At 35.5% G+C, this 20,547-nt stretch overlaps 1 protein-coding gene across 3 annotated transcripts in view; it reads left to right on the forward strand.

Moving 5' to 3' along the window:
* The first annotated feature begins 2,231 nt into the window (after positions 1 to 2,231).
* The window catches only part of GALAK (galacturonic acid kinase), an 89,132-nt gene continuing 70,816 nt past the window's right edge, over positions 2,232 to 20,547 (forward strand). For 2 of the 3 annotated variants that reach the window (XR_014349739.1, XM_082903699.1), the window contains exons 1-5: positions 2,240 to 2,505; positions 8,129 to 8,242; positions 8,809 to 8,880; positions 9,950 to 9,993; positions 11,757 to 11,910. Coding sequence is in view for 2 of the 3 variants with exons in the window: in XM_082903699.1 (XP_082759825.1) it covers positions 2,473 to 2,505; positions 8,129 to 8,242; positions 8,809 to 8,880; positions 9,950 to 9,993; positions 11,757 to 11,910 (417 nt within the window). In the remaining variant the exon portion in view is untranslated. Of the gene's footprint in view, positions 2,506 to 8,128; positions 8,243 to 8,808; positions 8,881 to 9,949; positions 9,994 to 11,756; positions 11,911 to 20,547 lie in introns of all 3 variants that reach the window. The other variant, XM_028265653.2, reaches the window with a different exon arrangement.

Consider the following 20,547-nt stretch of genomic DNA (forward strand, 5'->3'; position numbering starts at 1 on the left):
AAAATTATATAAAAATGATAAATCTTTTAAATTTTTATTTTTTTACCAATTAATTTTTAGTATGTGTTTAGATGATGATCATGCAATGTGTGATTATTTTTGTTGATATTTTTAGATGGTTATTATGTAATAGATGGTATTTTTTTTTAAACATATATTTTTGAATGGTTATCATGTAATAGATGATTATTAGATTTTAATGTGTAATCGATATGTTTAATATATAAAATGTTTTTAGTTTTAGATTTTTTGATTTAATAGATTGATTTAATAACGACACCAAATTGTCGTTATATTTGACTTTTGAAAAAATAGAAACTAATCTAATGAAAATAAATATCAAAAAAATAATAATTAAAAAAATTATTTCTACTCTCTCAAAAGATAAAATTATATAAAAAAATGTGTTTTAAATTTTATTTTACCAATTTAATTTTTAATTTCTTAGAAAAAATTCCTGAAAATAGATTACAAAAATCAAACCAAATAAATTTTATAACCAAGAAAATGTCAGCATTATTTATTAAAAAAAAGGTCATTACATTTCAAACAACATACAAGTTAACCAACACAAAATAAGTTGTATAACGACTTTGCGATTGAAATGGACAATTTGCAAAAAATAAAAAAATAAAAAATAAAATTGATTGACTTTATTTGAAATTAGATTTAAAATTTAGGGTCAAATATATCACAATTAAAAAGTTATGAACTAAAGTGACACAAAACCCAAACTATAAGGACAGTTAGTGTAATTCGCCCAATAAAAAACTTATCAAAATCAAATAGAGTAATTCTACTTACACCATTAGTTTATCTTTTTACACCATTCATATGAAATTTTTCTTTTCTATACATATATATACTTTTTATTATCTCCTCATACTCATTACTCTTTAATCCCTACTATTTTTTTTTTATTCTCAGTTTTTCTTCTCTGCTATATATTTCTTTTCAAAAAATGAGAATCATAATGTTTTAATCATAGAAGAAAGCAATGAATGAAAAACCGGTAGTGAAGAACCATAAAAAAAATGATATGGTGAGTATTTAATTTATTTGGTAGTTTTTCATTTCGTTTTTTGAAAGATTTTTTCGACTTCTATTCGGTGTGTCAAAATCGAACAAAATAAAATAGTCCGGAATCACATTGCCGAACAAAAAATTATGACTGGTAACCCACTGCTGAATAAAAGGTACATTTCCAAGGCAGAACGTTTTTAATTTGTTCAGTTACTTATTACTTTGCATTTTCGGTTTTATTTTTTATTTTTTATGTTTTTTGTTTTTTACACTTGGAAAGATTATATTTCTGCTCATTGCAGCAATGTAAATATAATCATTTGGCTGCTGAACATTTTGAAGGGCATTAATTTGTTGGTAGATTATCTGAGAAGGAAATATCCTCGTTAGTTGACATGTCAAAAAATATGGGAGACTAAAAGAAATATTGATTACATTGAAACGAATGAATGTTTCTAATGCGGCAATAATAAAGACAATTTATAACGCACGTAAAGTGACCGGTAGCTGGATAAATTTATTTTAGTTTAGAAACATGACACTAAAGTAATCTGCAATCATACAACGCTAGGTGGCTAGACAAATTTTTTTAGTTCGATAACATGACACTTGAGTAATCTAATTTGTATAACAATTTATCACTGAATAGACACTTCACAAATGGGCTCCAACTAATTTCTTATTAAATAAAGTAAAATTATCCAATCGAATGGCAACAAATGACTGGAAAAAAAATAGTTTGTCGGGTAACAATACATTGGAGTAATTCAAATTTTTTAAAATTATATTATCAAAAACTATCGGTGTAAAGAGACAAAACTAAAAAGATTTTGAAGAGTTTTTAGATTAGGGAAAATTATTCAATATTTTCGGAGTACCATGTGTCCATGTTCTGAGATTACTGAATAATTATCCATTAGATTAGGGTTAGTTTTAATAGTATAATGAGATTTTTTTAATGGTACAATAAAATAGAGAGTGTAAAGAGATAAACTAGCAGTGCAAGTGGAATTACTCAATTAAATAAGTGAATACAACATTAATCCTAGGCCACTTGTTATCAAATTCGTTGAAAAAATTGTGAATTTTAGGGATTGTTTATAATGATTTAAATAAATATATATTTTGATTTTTTATAAAAAGGTAGAGAGCAAAATAAAAAAAATTATATGGCCTAAATAAATATAATTATTTAATTTATGTCAGATAAAGCATTAATTTAGCACGGTAATAGCGCGCCCGCTCTCTCTTATGAGTTGTCATAAGTAATCATTGATATATTTTACGGAAATTATGACATTATACCAGTCTGCTAACCACCACCTGGTTTGCATATTTAACTTCACTCTTCTCTCTCCGTATATCCATATTTATCACATATAAATATAAAGCAATATCTGATATTCAAGCTAAACATTCGATTGACGATTCTGCGACCATTTCAAGAAGATGGGTGAGTTGCCGTGGCCTTCCAAAGCAGAGGTAATTCTGGATCCACACCAAGCTTTAAGTTTTTTTTTTTTTTTTTTAATTTTTTTTTGCGAATGTGGTTGATGGGTCACTTTTATTCGCATTGAATCTTCTTCTTGTAATGAGCTATGATCCGATTTCGCTTTACTGAGTTTATTTCAATGCTTGTCTGTTCTTTACCTGATCTAATAAAATTTTGTTTTTAATTTTATCCTACATTTATTTATGCGTGAATGATGGGCTGGTTTTGGTCCCACGCCGGCAAAGCGACAGCCTAGGGTCCCTGAAATTTGTTTAAAAAAAAGGTCCCAATTTTTTTCTAGCTTTATATTAGCCTTTTAAAAAAAAAAAATCCTCTAGAATTCCAAACTAATAAATGGTGAATTATTTAAAACTAATGGATGATTGTTTTTACGAGAAAAAAAATTTTTTAAAATGCCGATTGATATGGTGAATTATTTGAAATTAATAGATAGTTGTTTTCTAAATGTATGGAATGTGTGTATAGAGTTTGATTGATTACACTAGTTAGAGTTGTTTCTGGCAAATTTTTTCTCAAATTTAGATTTGATTAAATCATATCTTGTCATATGTGACAAGAAAGATTAAATGGATTAGCGATTGTATGCATCCATTGTAAAAGCTTTAGTTGATAAGTTGGATTATGCATGCTTAATTAGCACTTTTCTAGCTAAAAATGCGAGAAGGGTGATGTTTAAGTGATATTTTGTTACAATTTGTTCACTTTTTGTTTGATGCTTGTGCTTGGATTATTTTGGTCTTTTTTCTTGTAAACTTTGTTATATATTTAAGTAAATTATATTAGTTATATATATGTAAGTAACCTTTTTGTAAGCATTGTAAAAAAATATATATATTATTAAATGTATAAAAGGTCCCATATCGGGAGTTTGCTCCGAGCCCCAAAAATGTCATGCGTCTATCCAACTTCCTAATTTTCATATTTAAATGGTCTGGGTTGGTGCATTTTTTTTATTATTATTGTTATTATTTTTTGAGTTGGTGCATTGTTGGTTTCACATTACATGTGTGTATGTATACGCGTGTGTATATGCATATGAAATATGTGTGTGTATTATCTATCTATATTTATCTATACTATATATAAAAGCAAGGGTGATTCTATTTACACCATTGTTTTATCTCATTACATTCGTCGTCTAATTACTCCTCCCAACGAAATTTGAAATTTAAAAGGTGTCTCTTTACACTTCTCATAATGCCAAACATAGACTCATTCCTAACATTACATCTTCTCTTTACACACCTTCTCTTCATTTTTCCTTCCATCCTTCAATCTCTCACTTTCCCTCCATTTTGTTTTTGTTTTTTCATCTTTTTCATCACTATTGAAAAGGATAATGCTGGCGAGGTAAGATATGGAGGGGGTTTGGATGATATTTGACATGGAAGATGACTTTTTTTGCAACTTAACTTTTTATGCGTTCGAGTTTTGTTTGGCCGACCAGGGTTGAACAAACGATTTGTTTGGCCGTCTATGACCAAACAAAGTTTCAGTTATCTACAATTGAACAAATCATATTTGTTAGGTTCTAGCCGGCCAAATGGACAAAAATTGGCAAAAACAGTAATGTTCGACCTTAGTTGTCCGAACAAGCTCAAGATGTTCATGTGTTCGGTGAGCGAGAGCCAAACGGAGTTTCGATTCCATTTTTTTCAAATAGCACGAAATTACATCAAAATGATATAAAACCAAACCGAAATATCTTTGAACACCAAAATCTTATGTAGAATCTATTTGCAATTATCATATATATGTCTCTACTATGATTTTTCAATTTTTTTACTAGTTATTGTTTTTCATGCTCTTATAGTGGAGGTGTTGAGAGTTGTACAAGGGTTGAGAGAATGAGAGAAGGTGGAGAGGTGGGCTAGTGGAGGAGAAGGGGTGGAGTGGTGGTTGGTGGACAGTGGCGGAGCCAAGATTTCTACACAATGGTGTCAAAACAAGAACAAATTATTATTAGTTTTTATTTTGATAAAATTTGGGAGTTCATAATCATATGTTATTTTACCATTTACATCATATGAACTTGACAAAATCACTCTAATCCCTTTGAGAAAATTTACGAGTTCACTAATGGATGGGGTGGATATCTCGCAAATTTCCTTAGACTTCATAAAAAAATATTAGGCAAAAGTAAATACTATTAAACCGACTGAGTTAGTTCATTGATCACCTTGTACACTTCTATCTGGAAGATAGTCAAGTCAATCCTTACTCAATGTAAATATTGACTATTTTCCTCTTATTATGGAACTTTTTGTTGTGATGTTTATTTCTTTCTTATTGTGGGGCTTATGTTTAGGTTGCTTATTGGGCGAGTTGTTTTTTCCCCATTATGGAGGGCTATTTGTTGGGTTGGTTATTGGACTTATACAATTGTTAGATTATAATGTAATTCTCTTTATATTATAAATAATAATCTCTTATCAAATTGTCACAAAGAAAAAAGAAAAAAGTAGGCAAAACTATTGAAGGGTAAGAAGTTATGAAACAAAAATGACACTTTCGGATATAAGAAGTTTGCAACCATGCCTTTATTAAAGGTGTCAATCTTTGAAAATCTGGAACTTATATATGAAATATTTTTGATACATAAAAATTTGTGAAAACATTGAACTAACCGTAAACAATTTTCAAATTTGAGTGGTGTCAGGTGACACCACTAAAGTGTATATAGCTATGCCCTTGTTGGTGGAGGAGAAGGGGGGTGGTGGTTGAAAAGGAGAAGAAATGGGATGGGTGTAAAAAGCAATCTATTAACCTGTTTTAATGTTTTTAATCCTTGAAAGTAATTTTACAAAAGGGTAAAACTGTAATAAGAAAACTTAAAATTGGGATGTAATGAGCTAAAATCGTTGTGTAAGCAAACACCAGAGTTGGTGTGGATGTCACATATTTCCTTTTTTTCAAAAATGGCCACTAGAGCAGTTATAATAACAGTTATGCCATCTTCAATTATGTCCTAAATTCAGTTTATTTATTTTTATTTTTATTTTTAGGGTAAATTATTTATAAGTCCTATCTGGAAGACTTATACAAGATATGATCGTATGAAAAAAATTATAACCCAATAGGTCCTGTGATTTTCTTATGGACACATCTACGCCCAATCTTAATTAATTAATAACCTGATTAATGATAATACCATATATGAGAAATCCAATGTTACCATAGATTGTAATCATATCTATATGGTTAGAAATTTAAAATTCAAAATAACCTAATTAATGGCAATACCATATATGGGAAATCCAATATTACCATAGATTGTGATCATTTCTATATGGTTGGAAATTTGAAATTCAAAAAGCAAATGTAACATGTAACATCCTAAACCCAATGTGCCCAAACCCAACGTGACATTCCCATATGCTTTTGAAATTCAAAAATAACTTGATTAATGTCAATAGCATGTATGGGAAATCCAATGTTACCATAGATTGTGATCATATCTATAAGGTTGGAAATTTGAAATTCAAAATATAAATGTAGCACATAACATTCCAAACCCAATATGACTTTCCCAAACCCAACGTGACATTCTCGTATGCTTCTCATCCCAAACCCAATGTAAATGTAACATGTAACATCCCAAACCCATCGTGACATTCCCATATGCTTCTCATCCCAAACTCAACGTGACATTCCAATACTTCACTGTTGAATTATGAATAATATAACCTCCTAAATGTAACATGTAACATCTCAACCCAACCCATGTATTGAACCACCATCAGTGTAACTTCAACATCGAGCGATGGGATTCAATTCACAATCAATTACAAACCTAAATCCCCAATAATTTTGCGCAACGTACTGTGAGATGTATGTAAACACTAATTACAACAAAGACACGATACATATTCAAACACATATAAAACCGAGCAAACACAAATTGTTGGAATGTGTCCCACATCGCTTGGAGTTACCCCATTTGTGCTGATTATAAGGCTCCAGTTTTCCTCTCCTTAACACCTAGGTTTCAAGGAGAAGTGTGGGCTGGGCTTTTCAATTCAAATGTCATCTAATACATGTTGTATGTGGATTAATGTTACACACTAAATGTAGCATGCATCGTAACACGATCATCCAGGTCCCAATGTATTGCCATCCTACAACGTGGTTCATATTTGACATCCAATTAACAACCAAAACCAAATACCCCCAACCCAACCCTTGAACCTATACACACCACCCACATATCGAACATATCAAAGTGCATCAACCATCACAATGTCAAATACACATATTCAATCAGAACATTGGCCAAAGTGTGCCTATCAATGAGTGTAATAGATTGTCAATGCCCTATTAAAGATGAACAATCCACACTTCAACAAACAGCAACACACTTCGAAAAAAAAAAAAAAAAATCTCTTCCCCTCGGCCGATTGGAGTTGAAATATGTTGAAGGAATCAACACACAACCCTCAAACTTTATCGTATCATCGACCATATGCACATCCATTTAAGCAACATTTTGAAAATGTGTTGGGATCCTACGATCAAGGCAAAAAAACTCGTACGGTTGTCGCCTGTAGACTTGTCTTTCCTAAAAGCCTTCCCAAACGTGATATGATGAATGAGAAAATAAGGTGCAATATGGAAACAAATTAGGGGTATAATAGTATACTGATATCATTCATTTACAACTCATAGGACCTTATTGAACATATTTCTATTTAAATAAGACTTCAAACTCTAAAAGAATATTCATAGGAGTTTATATTAAATAAGTCTTCCAAATAGCACTTGTGAATAATTTTCCCTTATTTTTATTTTTATTTTTTTAAAGTGTTTCAGGTTTTGATAAAAATGTTTCAATTTTTGGATTCTAAATTCAATCATACATTTCACAATCATATTTTACTAAAAGAAAACGATCTTATGCATACATATCACTTGTGCCACCACTTCTAGTCAACATATTATGACTGCAATGACAAAGTGGTATTTTATGAAGCACGGATACCTCTCCGGAGGTCACATATAGATGTCTGGCACGTGTCAAACATAGACAAATGCAGGACACGTGTCAAACACGTTGGGACACTTGAGACACACTGCAGACACGCTGTGGACCATTATTTAAAAATGTAAAAATAAAATAATTCTAACTTTTTTTTTTTTATACTAAAATAGCATAATAAGGTTGATGAATTTGATGAAATTAAATATTGACCTAAAATAAATATAAATTGTTTAAAAATATGACATATAATAAATATATAAAATTATATGTTTTGCACGTGTCCTTATAGTTGCGTGTCCTGCATTTGTTTTGAAAATTTGTGTCTACTTGTCTGTGTCATGTCATCTGTCCGTGTCCATGCTTCTTAATGCTTTGCTCTAGTGGTTCTCTGGTGTGGATGGGGTTCTTAAGATGTTGTCTTTAGTAGCATGCATGTTAATTAGTGCTTAAGCAAGTATTTCTTTGGAGTTTCTGTTTATGTCATTTGGGTTTTCTGGTATATTTACAGTCACTTGGTTGTCTTGCTATGGTTGTAAATTGTATTGTGTCCTGATCTTATGCTTGCACATTTGAACCATAAGATTTCTGTTATGTTATTATATATAACTTTTCAGTTGGATGGATTGAGAAAGATGGTTGCTGAAATGGCTGGAAAAGGTACTGAGAAAGTCAGGGTTGTTGTCTCCCCTTATAGGATTTGCCCATTGGGAGCACATATTGATCATCAGGTATGCCATGAACTATTCTTTTATACCTTTCGATTACGCACTCTCATGAATACTTGGTCACAGCACTATTCTATATTCTACTACTGTTTGCTTAGTATTTTGAGCTCTTAGAGTGTAATTGCTTCTTTTTGGGAATTTCCTCAGGTTGTGTTTGGATCATGGATTTGAGCAAGGATTTAGAGAAGGAAAGGGAAAATGTGAATAAAATACAAGCTAAATTTTTTCTCCATTTCCCTTTACCTTTCCAAATCATTAATCCAAACACAGCATCAGAGTATCTGAAGACCTTTCTTTGTGTGCCTACTTTTTTTTATAATTATTATTATTATTATTATTATTATTATTATTATTGTTATTGTTATTATTATTATTATTATGGGCATGAATCTTACATAAAACTTCACTAAAATACCTTCTTGTTTTGGACAAACATGCTTTACATCAACATTGGCATTTGATCTGTTGCAACTTGTCTTGTACGAGCTGTTATATAGTAGTGGCATTTGAAAACTTATAAATTCTCAAATCAAGAACTTCAGAGGAATTTTTTGCATTATTGTTTGCAGGGTGGAACTGTTTCAGCTATGACCATTAATAGGGGTATATTGTTGGGGTTTGTTCCTTCTGGAGACTCTCAGGTTTGAAGCATTTTTCCTCACAGCTTCTTAAGATATTAGAGCATATGGACATCTCATGAACTTATGTAAATATAGTGTAATTTACATAGCATTTACCATGGATGCACAGATGACATATTCACTTAAAAAAAATAAGTAGAAAGGGAGTCATTTAGTGATATGCTGAAGTATTCTTATCTAATCAAAAGCCAAAAAAAAAAAAAACCTCATGTGAGAGGAGATATTTCATTAACATTCGTACAAAAACATAATGGGCCTGTTTCAAAATTTTCATAAACAAAATGGTCTTATTCCTTCAACACTAAGCCTTCCACCAAATGTGCTCACTTTTACATTTTCTTTGGTTTTCAGTTATTTCAATTCTCATCATAATTTAGAGATATGTAGTATTGAAAGCAAATTAGATTTAGCGATCAGCTTTTTAGCTTTAGATTCATTTAGTTAGGTCTGGATTTTACATGAAGATCTGCAGAATAGGCTTAAATGCAAAATTATCTTTTGCTGGGTAATTGACCTTCTAAGGGCATTGGAGAGTGCTATCTATTCTAATATATTCTAATATAAAAAGTGAAGGCTGCTGGTGGTGTTGACAGTTTTTGTCTCATATTTTGGGTTTTCCCCAAATAAACCCAAAATACCCCTATATTTGGAGTTTTTGTAAAAATTATGCAAAGAAGAGGATGAGACTCGAACTCATGACCATGGATTTAATAATGAATACTCTGACTACTTGAATGCTCTGAGCAACACACACAATATATTCATTTTTTTCCTGTCATTTTTCTTATAATGTTATTTATTTTCAAGTTGCACACGCATCGCGTGTGTGGATCACTAGTTAAGGTAATATGAGCAGTTGGTGGGCAAACAATGAATTGGAGCCTTTTCTCCCCCCCCATCTCTTAGCATACAAAATCTTGTCCCTTCCTAACCTCTTCCCTTGTCATGCTCCTCGAAAATTCATATCTGTAATCTATGAAAAATAAACCTTTGGAAAACAACTTAGTCTTTGGTTAGTTCATTGGCATTACATTTTCCTTCTGATGGTCGATGGGAACTCTTTGTGCAGGTTCTGCTATGTTCAGGACAGTTTAAAGGAGAAGTTAGGTTCAGGTGAGGAGCTCATCTATCGGACTTTGTCTTTTGTTATTTCCTATGTCTCAATTTTAATGTCTTACGGCAGTGAAAGCTTGGTGATGATAATTATCCTCTATTTTTTGGGTGCTAGATTCCTCTCTATGTATCTAATCAGGCTAAGCCATTAAAGCAAGGGCTTTAGGCCCCATTTTGTGAAGAATGCCCCCAATTTTAAACAAATGACTATTAGATGTGTATTTCTCAAAAGGTTATCTTTGAAAAAGGCCTCCACACAATTAAAAAAAATAATACATGTTATAAATATTAAGAAAAAAGGCCTCTACCAGTTTGTTGCATATTTGTAAAAAGCATCCGCTCTATTATTTTTTAGAAGATCCACATAATCCAGTATGTTAATTTAAGAAGACTTACTTTGCAAAAGGCCTCCATCAACTTAAAATAGGTTTTACAAGTTTAGTCTTCAATTTTCACTTTTTTTTTTTCCTTAGAGCGAAGTCTTCACTTTGAATTTAGAAAATCTATTTATTAGATAGCTTACAGTGTTCATTTCTTTCCATTTCATAGCCCTCATAATGCCTTTAAATAACTCCCAAGTTTGTTATCATAAAAATTGAAGAGAAAATAAATTATACTATAAAACTAATATGATTTAAATAAAAGGAAAGCCTCCAATTGAAATTTCGCCTTAGGCGCTGTGGAGGGTTGGGCCGTCTCTGTACCTAATTGAAAAAATTTAAGCCTACAAAAGTTATAATATCCAATGATGCTTCTATTGATAAATTTGGTAGGAAAGTAAAATTTATATATGGAAACTTGAATTTAGCAAACAATCACCCCTGATGCTTCTATTATCTTGATGTACATTGATGTGTTAATGTATTTGTAAAAATATATACTACCTGGGGGTATAGACATTATGAAATGTCAGAATACCTTAGAGTTTTGCAAATTTCAACCAAGAATCTTTGTATTCTTGTTCATGAGAAAAAATGTATCTAATTATATGTTATGATTCAGTTTACCTCTTATAAGAGTTTACCTTATAGCCAATACTGATATGGTAATGACGCTGGTTCTATGTAAAATGCCATAGTCTGATATTACCACGGACATTCCTTTCCTTTCTATGGGAGAAACTTTTGCTGTAGGAATTGTTTTTTTTCCAAATCCATCAATTTAATCTAGTTTTCCATTGATGGTACCTGGCAACAGTATTTCTCTCAATAACTTTTCCTAATATTTCAAATTGAGTTTAGTCTAGTTTTCCATTAATAATACTTGTCAACAGATCTCTTTAATATTGTTTCTTAATATTTTAAAGAAACTAACATGCAATGAATTGTATAATATTATTTTCCTAAACTTTTCATTGAGAGACTTGAGTGATTATTGGGGATTTTTTTTTTTTCTCTAAGTAGTTATAAATTAAATTTTTAGACAAGTTGGAATACAGTGGCTTTTCCATTGATTTAATTTAAGTGCCTAAACCACATGCCTTATAAGATGATTTTCTGAATTTTTTTTTTTGTATTTTTTTTTATTTCGCTTTCTATCTTACACTTCTTGTTCTTTGAGCAGAAGGAAACCCTGATATGGTGATTCTTCATAGTTCATCGCTAAGCATTTTTTTACCTTATTGTTTTTCATCTCTGAGCAGAGTGTCCCTTCTTCTCCTTCCTTCGCATTGATGATTGACATATATAAGTTTTGTTCTTTTGCACTTATTTAGATGCTTTGTTTTTGAAATCAAATCATTTGGTAACCTTGAGTATCAACAGTGTAGATGAAATCAAGCACCCAAAGCATTTTGTCAAGGAAAATGACAAAATCAATGGAAGTGGTTCATCTAAACAACAGGAAGAATGCAATTGGGGAAATTATGCTAGAGGTGCCATATATGCACTACAAAGTAGAGGGAACCATCTCACCCAAGTAAGTAATTCTTTCATGTTTTGTTTGTATGGATTTCAATGTTAGCTTCTGCTGATATTTGTTGAATAAAGAAATTAGAGTACATGGGATCTTTTTATTTTTAGTATCATGTATATAATCTGTGATTGTGTCAATCACTGATTTAGTGTCTTATTTATATTGTTTCCTTGTTTATATCGTTTCTTAAATTGTATCATGAATGTATAATGTATACATGGCCTTTACCTCATTCTTGGGTAAGCCAAATCATTCTTTTCATCCTTTTTGGTATCAAAGCCAGAGCACAGAAATCCTAGTTCTCTGCCTAGCCATTGTCGGCACCTCTGTCCCCCTACCCAACCACTGTTTTATCTTCTTCCTTCCTCCTTGAGTGCCAACAGTCCCCTTCAGCCCTTTATTTCACCCAACAGCCCCAGCTAGCCAGCCTAGACCCCCCCGAAACCACCTACCCAACACTCTACACCCCTCAGTAGGCTGCCCTAGTGCTGCCGAGGGTCTTGTTGGCTGCCGACCAGGCTATTTCTTGGCCATAGATGCTTCGGCAGCTCTTTTAGGGCAATTCAGTCTAGGGATGGCAATGGAGGGCAATGGGGCGGATATTAATTCCCCATCCCCATTCCCCTATTATAATTTTTCCCCATTCTCCATTCCCCATCCCCATGGGGACTATCCTCTCCATCCCCTAATGGGTTTGGGTTTTCCCCAACCCAACTTGACCCTATTTTTTTTTTTTGGTTTTTTCATGGTTCACAGCCAAAGCCAAATCAACATTCACTTTTTATTTATTTATTTATTTATTTATTTTTATTTTTAATTCAACAACAAAATCAAATACATATTAATTAATTAATGAAAAAACTTATTTTAAAGTAATTAAATTTATAATCTTTAAGACAACCAAACAAGTTTCAGTAGCTGCAATCATCAAAGAGTCATTGCTTATCAAAGAGAAGCTTATGGAGCAGAACATTGCTTTACAAAGGTCTAAAGAACTGGCCATGAATGCTAATGAAGCAATGTGTTCGTTTTGGGCCGTGATGAGTCGAGAAATGATCAGGCCAAGCCAATCAATCGCTGCGATTATGTCAGTTCTTCAGATAGAGAATTGGGTGTCAGAAGAACAGAGGAAGATAGTTGATGCCATGGCAAAGATGGGTTTACTGCTGTCTGGTTGGATTGAAGTTGAGAGTGTGAGAATGAAAAGCTAACTGTAGATTTCCGGAAGGAGATTCGGGTCGGAGACCTCAGATCTGTTTTTTTTCTCTCTCTCTCTCTCTCTCTCTCTATCTCTCCCTCCTCTGGTGATCTCGTCCACCAACCAGGAGTACGTCGGATCGGCGTTTTCGATGTTGCCGTCTCCGAGATCACTTCCTTTGCCGTCGTTCTTCAATAAGAAGCAAGTCTCGAAGGTCGCCGTCGATGGCGACTCCGCCACCAAAGACCTCCAGTGACTTCTCCAGTTGGACTGAAGCTAAAAAACGGGATATGGGGAGATGGGCGGGTACCCATCCCCGGCCCATCCCCGATGGAGATTTAAACAATATCACCTACCCGACCCAACGGGTACAAAAAATGGAGAAACTCCATGTATATGGGTTGGGTTTCCATGGATATCCATTGGATAGGTTATCCATTGTCATCCCTAATTCAGTCCTTGTTTTTTCCCTTTCTAGGGTGTGGTGTTGATGTATTAAGCACTTTTTGACTTTTTTTTTATTTTTTTTTAACTTAGTGGACTACCAGATTTGTTTGGTAGCATTTATTTGGACTAGCCGTTGAGTTTTTTCAGGCTTCTTGTATTTTTCTGGACTGTGTTGATGTGATTTTGTGTTTTCTAGCCCTTACTAATCCACCATGACTGACACATCCCATGTTGATTCTAATATGCCCACTAAACCTATACCAGTGACTTCTGATTTTTCTTTCTTATCATACTCCAGTTAATCGCATTACGAGTGGGAAAGGCCCATTGGCTCTCATCTTCTATTCAGCTTGCAGCGACTGATCCTACACGTGCCCAGTGGGATATAGATAATTGCACTATTTTAGGATGGATGTTTAACTCCATGGAGGACCATATTTACCACATATTTCTTTATTGCGACACTGTTTCGAGTCTTTGTTGTGCCTTGTCTCAGATGTATGCCCATGCTCATAATGATGCTCGCATCTTTGAGCTCTATCAAGACATTGCTCGTGCCTCGCAGTCTGCTTTGGGTCTCTCTATGTCAGAGTTCTTTGGATACCTTCAGGCTCGTTGGGGAGAAATTGGCTCAATATGAGCCCTTGACTGAGTTACCAGCAGATGCCGCTGTTTGTGTCCGACTGCCTTGCCCGCCATCACACTTACCAGTTTTTGATGGGTTTAAACTCTGAATTTGAATCTCTTCGAACTCAGATTTTAAACACATCGCCTATGCCATTCCTCAATGAGGCCTTTGCCACCATTGCTAGTGATGAGCTTCGTCTGCATCTGGATTCGTACACCAATACTCCAGTGACTCCTGTTTTATCTGGCTAGATGGCCCTTGCCACAAACTCTGGTTCTTGGGGTTCTACTTGTTCAGTTACCTGTCATCATTGTGGGGCTCCTGGTCATGTCAAGGCTCGCTGCTTCAAACTTTATCCTGAGTTAAGGCAACGATCTTCTCGCTCTCGTGGTTTTGGCACACCTTGCACTGCTGCTTTAGTGGAGGCCTCTCGTGCTTCTAGGTCTTCGAGTATTCCTATTTTACAGCAGTTACTGACTCAAATTGGCCAACTTCAGACTCAACTTGGGACTTTGACTACTAGTTCTTCTAGCCCATCCTCCTTTACTACTGCTACTCTTGCTATAGGTACTTCTACTGCTTTTCATGTTCGGCCTGTTGGTCCTTCACGGGTGAGTTTTCCTTTCTTGCATCTCCAGTGCCTACTATTATAGACCAATCTGTTTGTCTTGTTAATGGGTCTTTCTCCTTAGTTCGTCATAAGGGTCAAGTGTCTTTATCTCCTGATATTCCTTTATCCTCTGTTTTGCATATTTCTAATGTAAATCCAGTATAACGCAGTTGGTAAAAATTTCAGATCATACCTTAGGTGATAGAACCTGAAGCGAAGAATCTTGTGAGTAAATCACGTGCTTCATATATGCGAACAATGAACACTTAGCAGTGGAGTGATACCACAATATGAGTATCACCCACACAAGTCACAGTGCAAAAAATTTGATCGTTGTTTTAATGGGAGAGAGTCAGTATGGGAAAAATCATTCGTTATTTGATTCATACCATATCCCATATAACGTATCAGATATATAGGCTAAGTATACCATCTATCCATATCAGTTGATATGATAGATATAGATATTATGAGTGGGTTATCTAAATAGGTTTTGAATTCAAATTCAAACTTTCATGGATAAGGTTCAAAAGGGTCATGAGTCATGCCACATGCCACATGGGCGCACAATTTCTAACATCTCCCACTCGCACATGAGTTGGCATGACACTGCCACGTCGTTATCTCAATCTCCCAAAAAAAAATGAACAATCTCATACTAGTCAATGCACCGTGCAACCGCTAAGAACACCTGAATTTGGGAGCTCTATACTAGAAACTCAATATGAGTCAGCATAGAGACATCAACCCAAAATGAACAGAAATAGTGTCTCATGTACCCAGACCCATCTAGCTACATCGGTCCAAAAAACATCTCTAATCCCTCAAAGAGCATGTTTGACCCTCCTAGGTCCCGCATTATATTCACACCCAATCAACATCCCATAGAGAGCGATGTGAGTTGTCGACAGTGAATATAGAGCAGAGATGTAGAACTAGATGATCTTCACTTCACCCTCATATCATTTAATTTGAAATTGACCGCTTTCCTAGTAATGTCCCTTAAAGCGAATCATACATGACCACAGGCAACATATCAAAGTAGCTGAACATCAACTCCTTATCTTATGACATAGTCAAAGATCACAAAAGGCACAAAGTGAAGTCATTTAGGAAAAAATGGCTTTTAGGACTCACACCGTGAAGAAGCAGGGATCCATTCTTTCACCTCGCTGACGGGTCGATAAGCACATGCAGTACGAATGCATGTTATAGTGGAGTAACTCTTCCAAAGAGTGATGTTAAACTCACACACCATACAAATCTTAGTCTAGTCGCTTTGAAGCGCACAAGTTGCTTCCTAGCGTCTAACTCGAATTCTCTATTTGCTCGCTTCTTAGGCATCAACTGAGATCTTGGATCTAGCTATCCATAACAGGCACATCATGGAAAAGTGGGTACTCTCATATCCATGGTCGGTCTCTAACAAGATCTCATCTTGGCTCCAACCAAGGCGACATGGCTAGTGGATAATTTTAGCTTCTCTATTTGCTCCAAATACAATAAGCCACTAGTCTCATCCTTGCTCGCTACCTAGCGCTAAGGGTGATTGCTCATGTGAGTGAGCCAATCTTGCCTGCTAACATTAATTTATTTATTCTGCGTATGCTAATTCACAAATCATTGCAAAAAGTAGTAAACATAAATGTGTAATAGAAACAAATATGAATACTAATGGCATAAATGTCCCAAAAAATATGAGTTTCAACTGAATACACATATATATATCACCACCTATGTAGTCCTAAAGCCCTAACATGAGTAAGATAAACATCTCTAGCAATGGGTTTAGTCAAAGGGTCCGCAACCATGCGACTCGTAGGGATGTGCTCTCGGATCACGTCTTTTTGCGCCACAATGTCTCTGATAAAATGGAACCTTACATCAATGTGTTTGGTTCTCCCATGGTATTTAGGATCCTTAGCATAAGCGAATGTAGCCATGCTGTCACAATGGATAGTCACAGGGTCAGAAGTGTGTGACAATGTCCAAATGCTGAAGTAATCTCCTCAACCAAACGGCTTCCTAAACGGCAGATGAACAAGCCACAAATTCAGCCTCCATAGTCGATAAGGCGATACAGGATTGCTTCTTACTGCTCTAAGAAATAGCACTATCACTAAGCATGAAAGCATATCCTGAAGTAGACTTACGCTTATCTAAGTCTCCTCCCCAATCAGCATCACAATAGCCAACTCGACGTAGATTTGAACTTTGGTAGCAAAGTGTGTAATTTGTATTCCCTCTAAGATATCGTAATATCCTCTTAATTGCTTTCCAATGAGTTGGTCCTGGGTTGGATTGGTAACGACTCACCAATCCGACTGCATAACAAATGTCAGGACGTGTACATATCATAGCATACATCAAGCTTCCAACAGCATTTGCATAGGGAACACGGGCCATCTTTTCATTCTCTTCTAGAGTCTTAGGACCCATATCAAGGTTTAGGCTCTCGCCTTTCGCAGCAGGAGTGTCAGTGGGTTTGCAGCTCTGCATCTGGAATCGCTCTAGGATAGTTTTAATGTAAGTTTCTTGAGACAAACCAAGAAGTCTCCTAGAGCGATACCTGAGGATCTTAACACCGAGCACATAGCTTGCTTCACTCATATCTCAAATGTAGAGAACAACCACCTTTTAGTGGTGACAATCATCTCTTTATCATCTCCAGCCAATAATATGTCGTCTACATATAATGACAATATCAGAAAAATGTCCTTGGACCGCTTAACGTACGCACAGTGATCTTCATCGATCATCGTAAACCCATTAGAAACAATGGCTTGATGAAATTTCAGATTCCACTGTCTGGATGATTGCTTTAAGCCATAAATAGATCATTGAAGCTTGCAAACTTTGCGTTCCTGACCTACTACCACAAAACCTTCTGGTTGATCCATATAGATCTCTTCATCCAATTCTCCACTGAGAAATGCAGTCTTAACGTCCATCTGATATAGCTCTAAGTCCAACTGAGCTACTATGGCTAGAATTAGGATTTTTGACTTCTTTAGGTATCTCTTTGTTTGCCTGGATTTTTGACTCTGGTGCCTCTCATCGTATGACTCCCTATCTCTTCTTACTTCAAAATTGTACTCCCCTTCTCTCTCCTATTATTGTTAATGTTGCTAATGGATTTGGTATGTCTGTTATATCTATTGAGTCTATCTTACTAATTGCTATGTCTGCTGTTTCTATTCCATCTGTCCTTTATGTTCCTCTGTTATCTGTCAGTTTATTATCTATCAGTTAGCTTGATGCCTCCGATTTTGATGTTATCTTTTCTTCTTCTACCTATTCTGTGCAGGATCGGATGTCCAAGCAACAGATTGGGACTGGCCGTAGAGACCTCTATGTAGTGGAGAGCTTGCATCTGCCTATGACAACCTCTCAAACTTCTTTTCTCTTTTCAGTTAGATTCTTTGTCCAGTCCTTTCTACTTGTGGTACTCTCGATTAGGGCACTTGTCTGCTGATCGCTTACGGTCTTTAGCTCAGTCAGGTATATTGGGTAAATTTTCTCCTAGTGAACTTACTGAATGTCGGGGGTATAAACTTGCCAAAATGACAGCCTTACCTTTTCGTAAAAGTACTTCTATATCTGATATATTGTTTTTTTTAGTTCATACTGATATTTGGGGCCCTTCTTTTGTTTTCACCAAAGAGAGTTCTGCATACTATGTGTTATTTGTTGATGACTGCATCCATTGTACTTGGGTTTATCTTATGACTCATAAGTTCGATTTCTATCAGATATACCGTACCTTTCAGTCTATGATTACTACTTAGTTTGGGTCTACAATTAAAGTGTTGCGGTCTGATTTGGGTGGGGCATATTTTAAAAATAAGTTCTGTGAGTATTTTGCCAATTTGGGTACCATTCACTAAACCTTCTGTATAGATACACATGCCCAAAATGGTTGAGCCAAGCGTAAACACCATCATCTCCTTAAGACCGTTAAGTCTCTTCTTCTCTCTGCCTCAGTTCTGACTCCGTTTTGGGGGGAGGCAATTCTTACTGCTGCTTTTCTTCTCAACCGCATGCCTACTCCCCTTCTTTCTGGTCGGTCTTCTTACGAGGTTTTGTTCTTCCAAATTCCTAATTACTCATTCATTCGCGTGTTTGGGTTTGCCTGTTTTGTCCTTCTTCCCCGCGAAGATCAGATCAAACTTAGTGCCCGGTCTGTCCTATGTGTATTTTTGGGTTATAGTCCTACTCAGAAAGGCTATCGGTGTTACGACCCTATTGTCCGTCGTCTTTATGCCTCCCGTCATTTTTCTTTTCTCGAACGTCTGCCTTACTTTCAGCTTCCTTCTATCACAACTCCGGTTTCCAAAGAGGGCTTGGTTCACATTGGTCCATTTCCTTTTGAGATCCCTCCTGATGAGTACATCTTTACTGTTCCCCATGACCTTACTCCATTCTCTTCCGTCTCCCCAACCTGCTCCGCGTCATCCTTCAAATAGTTTGGGTTGGTGTAATATATGTTTTTCTGCTTCCTATCGTACTTTTTTGTCTGCTATTCATTCTTTTTAAGAACTTCAGTCTTACAAGGAGGCCTGTTAGGATCCCCATTGGATTCAAGCTATGGAGGATGAGTTGTCTGCTTTACAGAAAACTAGTACTTGGGAGTTGGTTCCTTTGCCTGTTGGTAAGAATCTGATTGGTTGCAAATGGGTCTACAAATTCAAGACTCATTCTGATGGTTCTCTTGAGCGTTACAAAACTCGTCTGGTTGCCAAAGGTTTTTCACAGGAGTATGGTATTGATTATTATGAGACCTTTGCTCCTGTTGCCAAGATGACTACTGTCCTACTTTGATCTTTGTCGCTGCTGTTCGTTCTTGGCTTCTTTTTCTGATAGATGTTAAGAATGCTTTTCTTAACGGCCACCTCACCGAGGAGGTTTACCTGCGTCCTCCCCCTGGCCTTCACCATTCCTCTGGACAGGTTTGTCGCCTTTGGCGTGCTCTATATGGTCTGAAGCAGTCCCCTCATGCTTGGTATGATCGCTTTCAGATTGATGTTACTGCGCTTGGGTTTCATCCTTGTGCTTAGGACTCTGTTTTATTTCTTCTCCACACCTCTGCTGAATTTGTTGCCTTATTACTGTATGTGGATGATATGATCATCACTGGCTCTAACTCTTCTGCTATCTCTGAGGTCAAGCAGCATCTTTTCTCATTGAGGTAGCTTCTTCTCCCAAGGGCACTTTCTATCTCAGGGCCAAGTATGCTAATGAGGTTATTCATCGTGCCGGTCTTACTGACACTAAGATTTTTGATACCTCCATTGAGCTTAATGTGAAGCTCACCCCTACTGATGGTGTTCTTCTAGATAATCCTACTTTATATCTCAAGCTCGTGAGTTGCTTAGTCTATCTGACGGTTACTCGCCCTAATCTTGCCTATGTTGTTCATGTGGTTAGTCAGTTCGTTTCTACTCCTTGTTCTACACATTGTGCTGCTTTGGTTCGGATTCTTCGCTATCTCCAGGGTACTGTTTTTCAGAATTTACTGTTGTCTTCTACTTCCTCTTTGGCCTTGGTACCTTATGTTGACTCTGATTGGGTTGGTGATGTCACTAATCGCAAGTCCACTTCTGGCTTCTGCATGTTTCTTGGTGATTCCTTGATTTCTTGGAAGAGCAAGAAACAGAATGTTGTTGCGCATGCCACTGCTGAGATTGTTTAGCTTCGTTGTCTCTTACTTTCTCCATGTCTGTTACAAGACCTGAGTTCAAAGAGGATTTTTGGCAG

Source organism: Camellia sinensis, chromosome 13 (genome assembly GCF_055761805.1).
Source record: "Camellia sinensis isolate YWXY chromosome 13, ASM5576180v1, whole genome shotgun sequence".
NCBI classification, from domain to species: domain Eukaryota; kingdom Viridiplantae; phylum Streptophyta; class Magnoliopsida; order Ericales; family Theaceae; genus Camellia; species Camellia sinensis.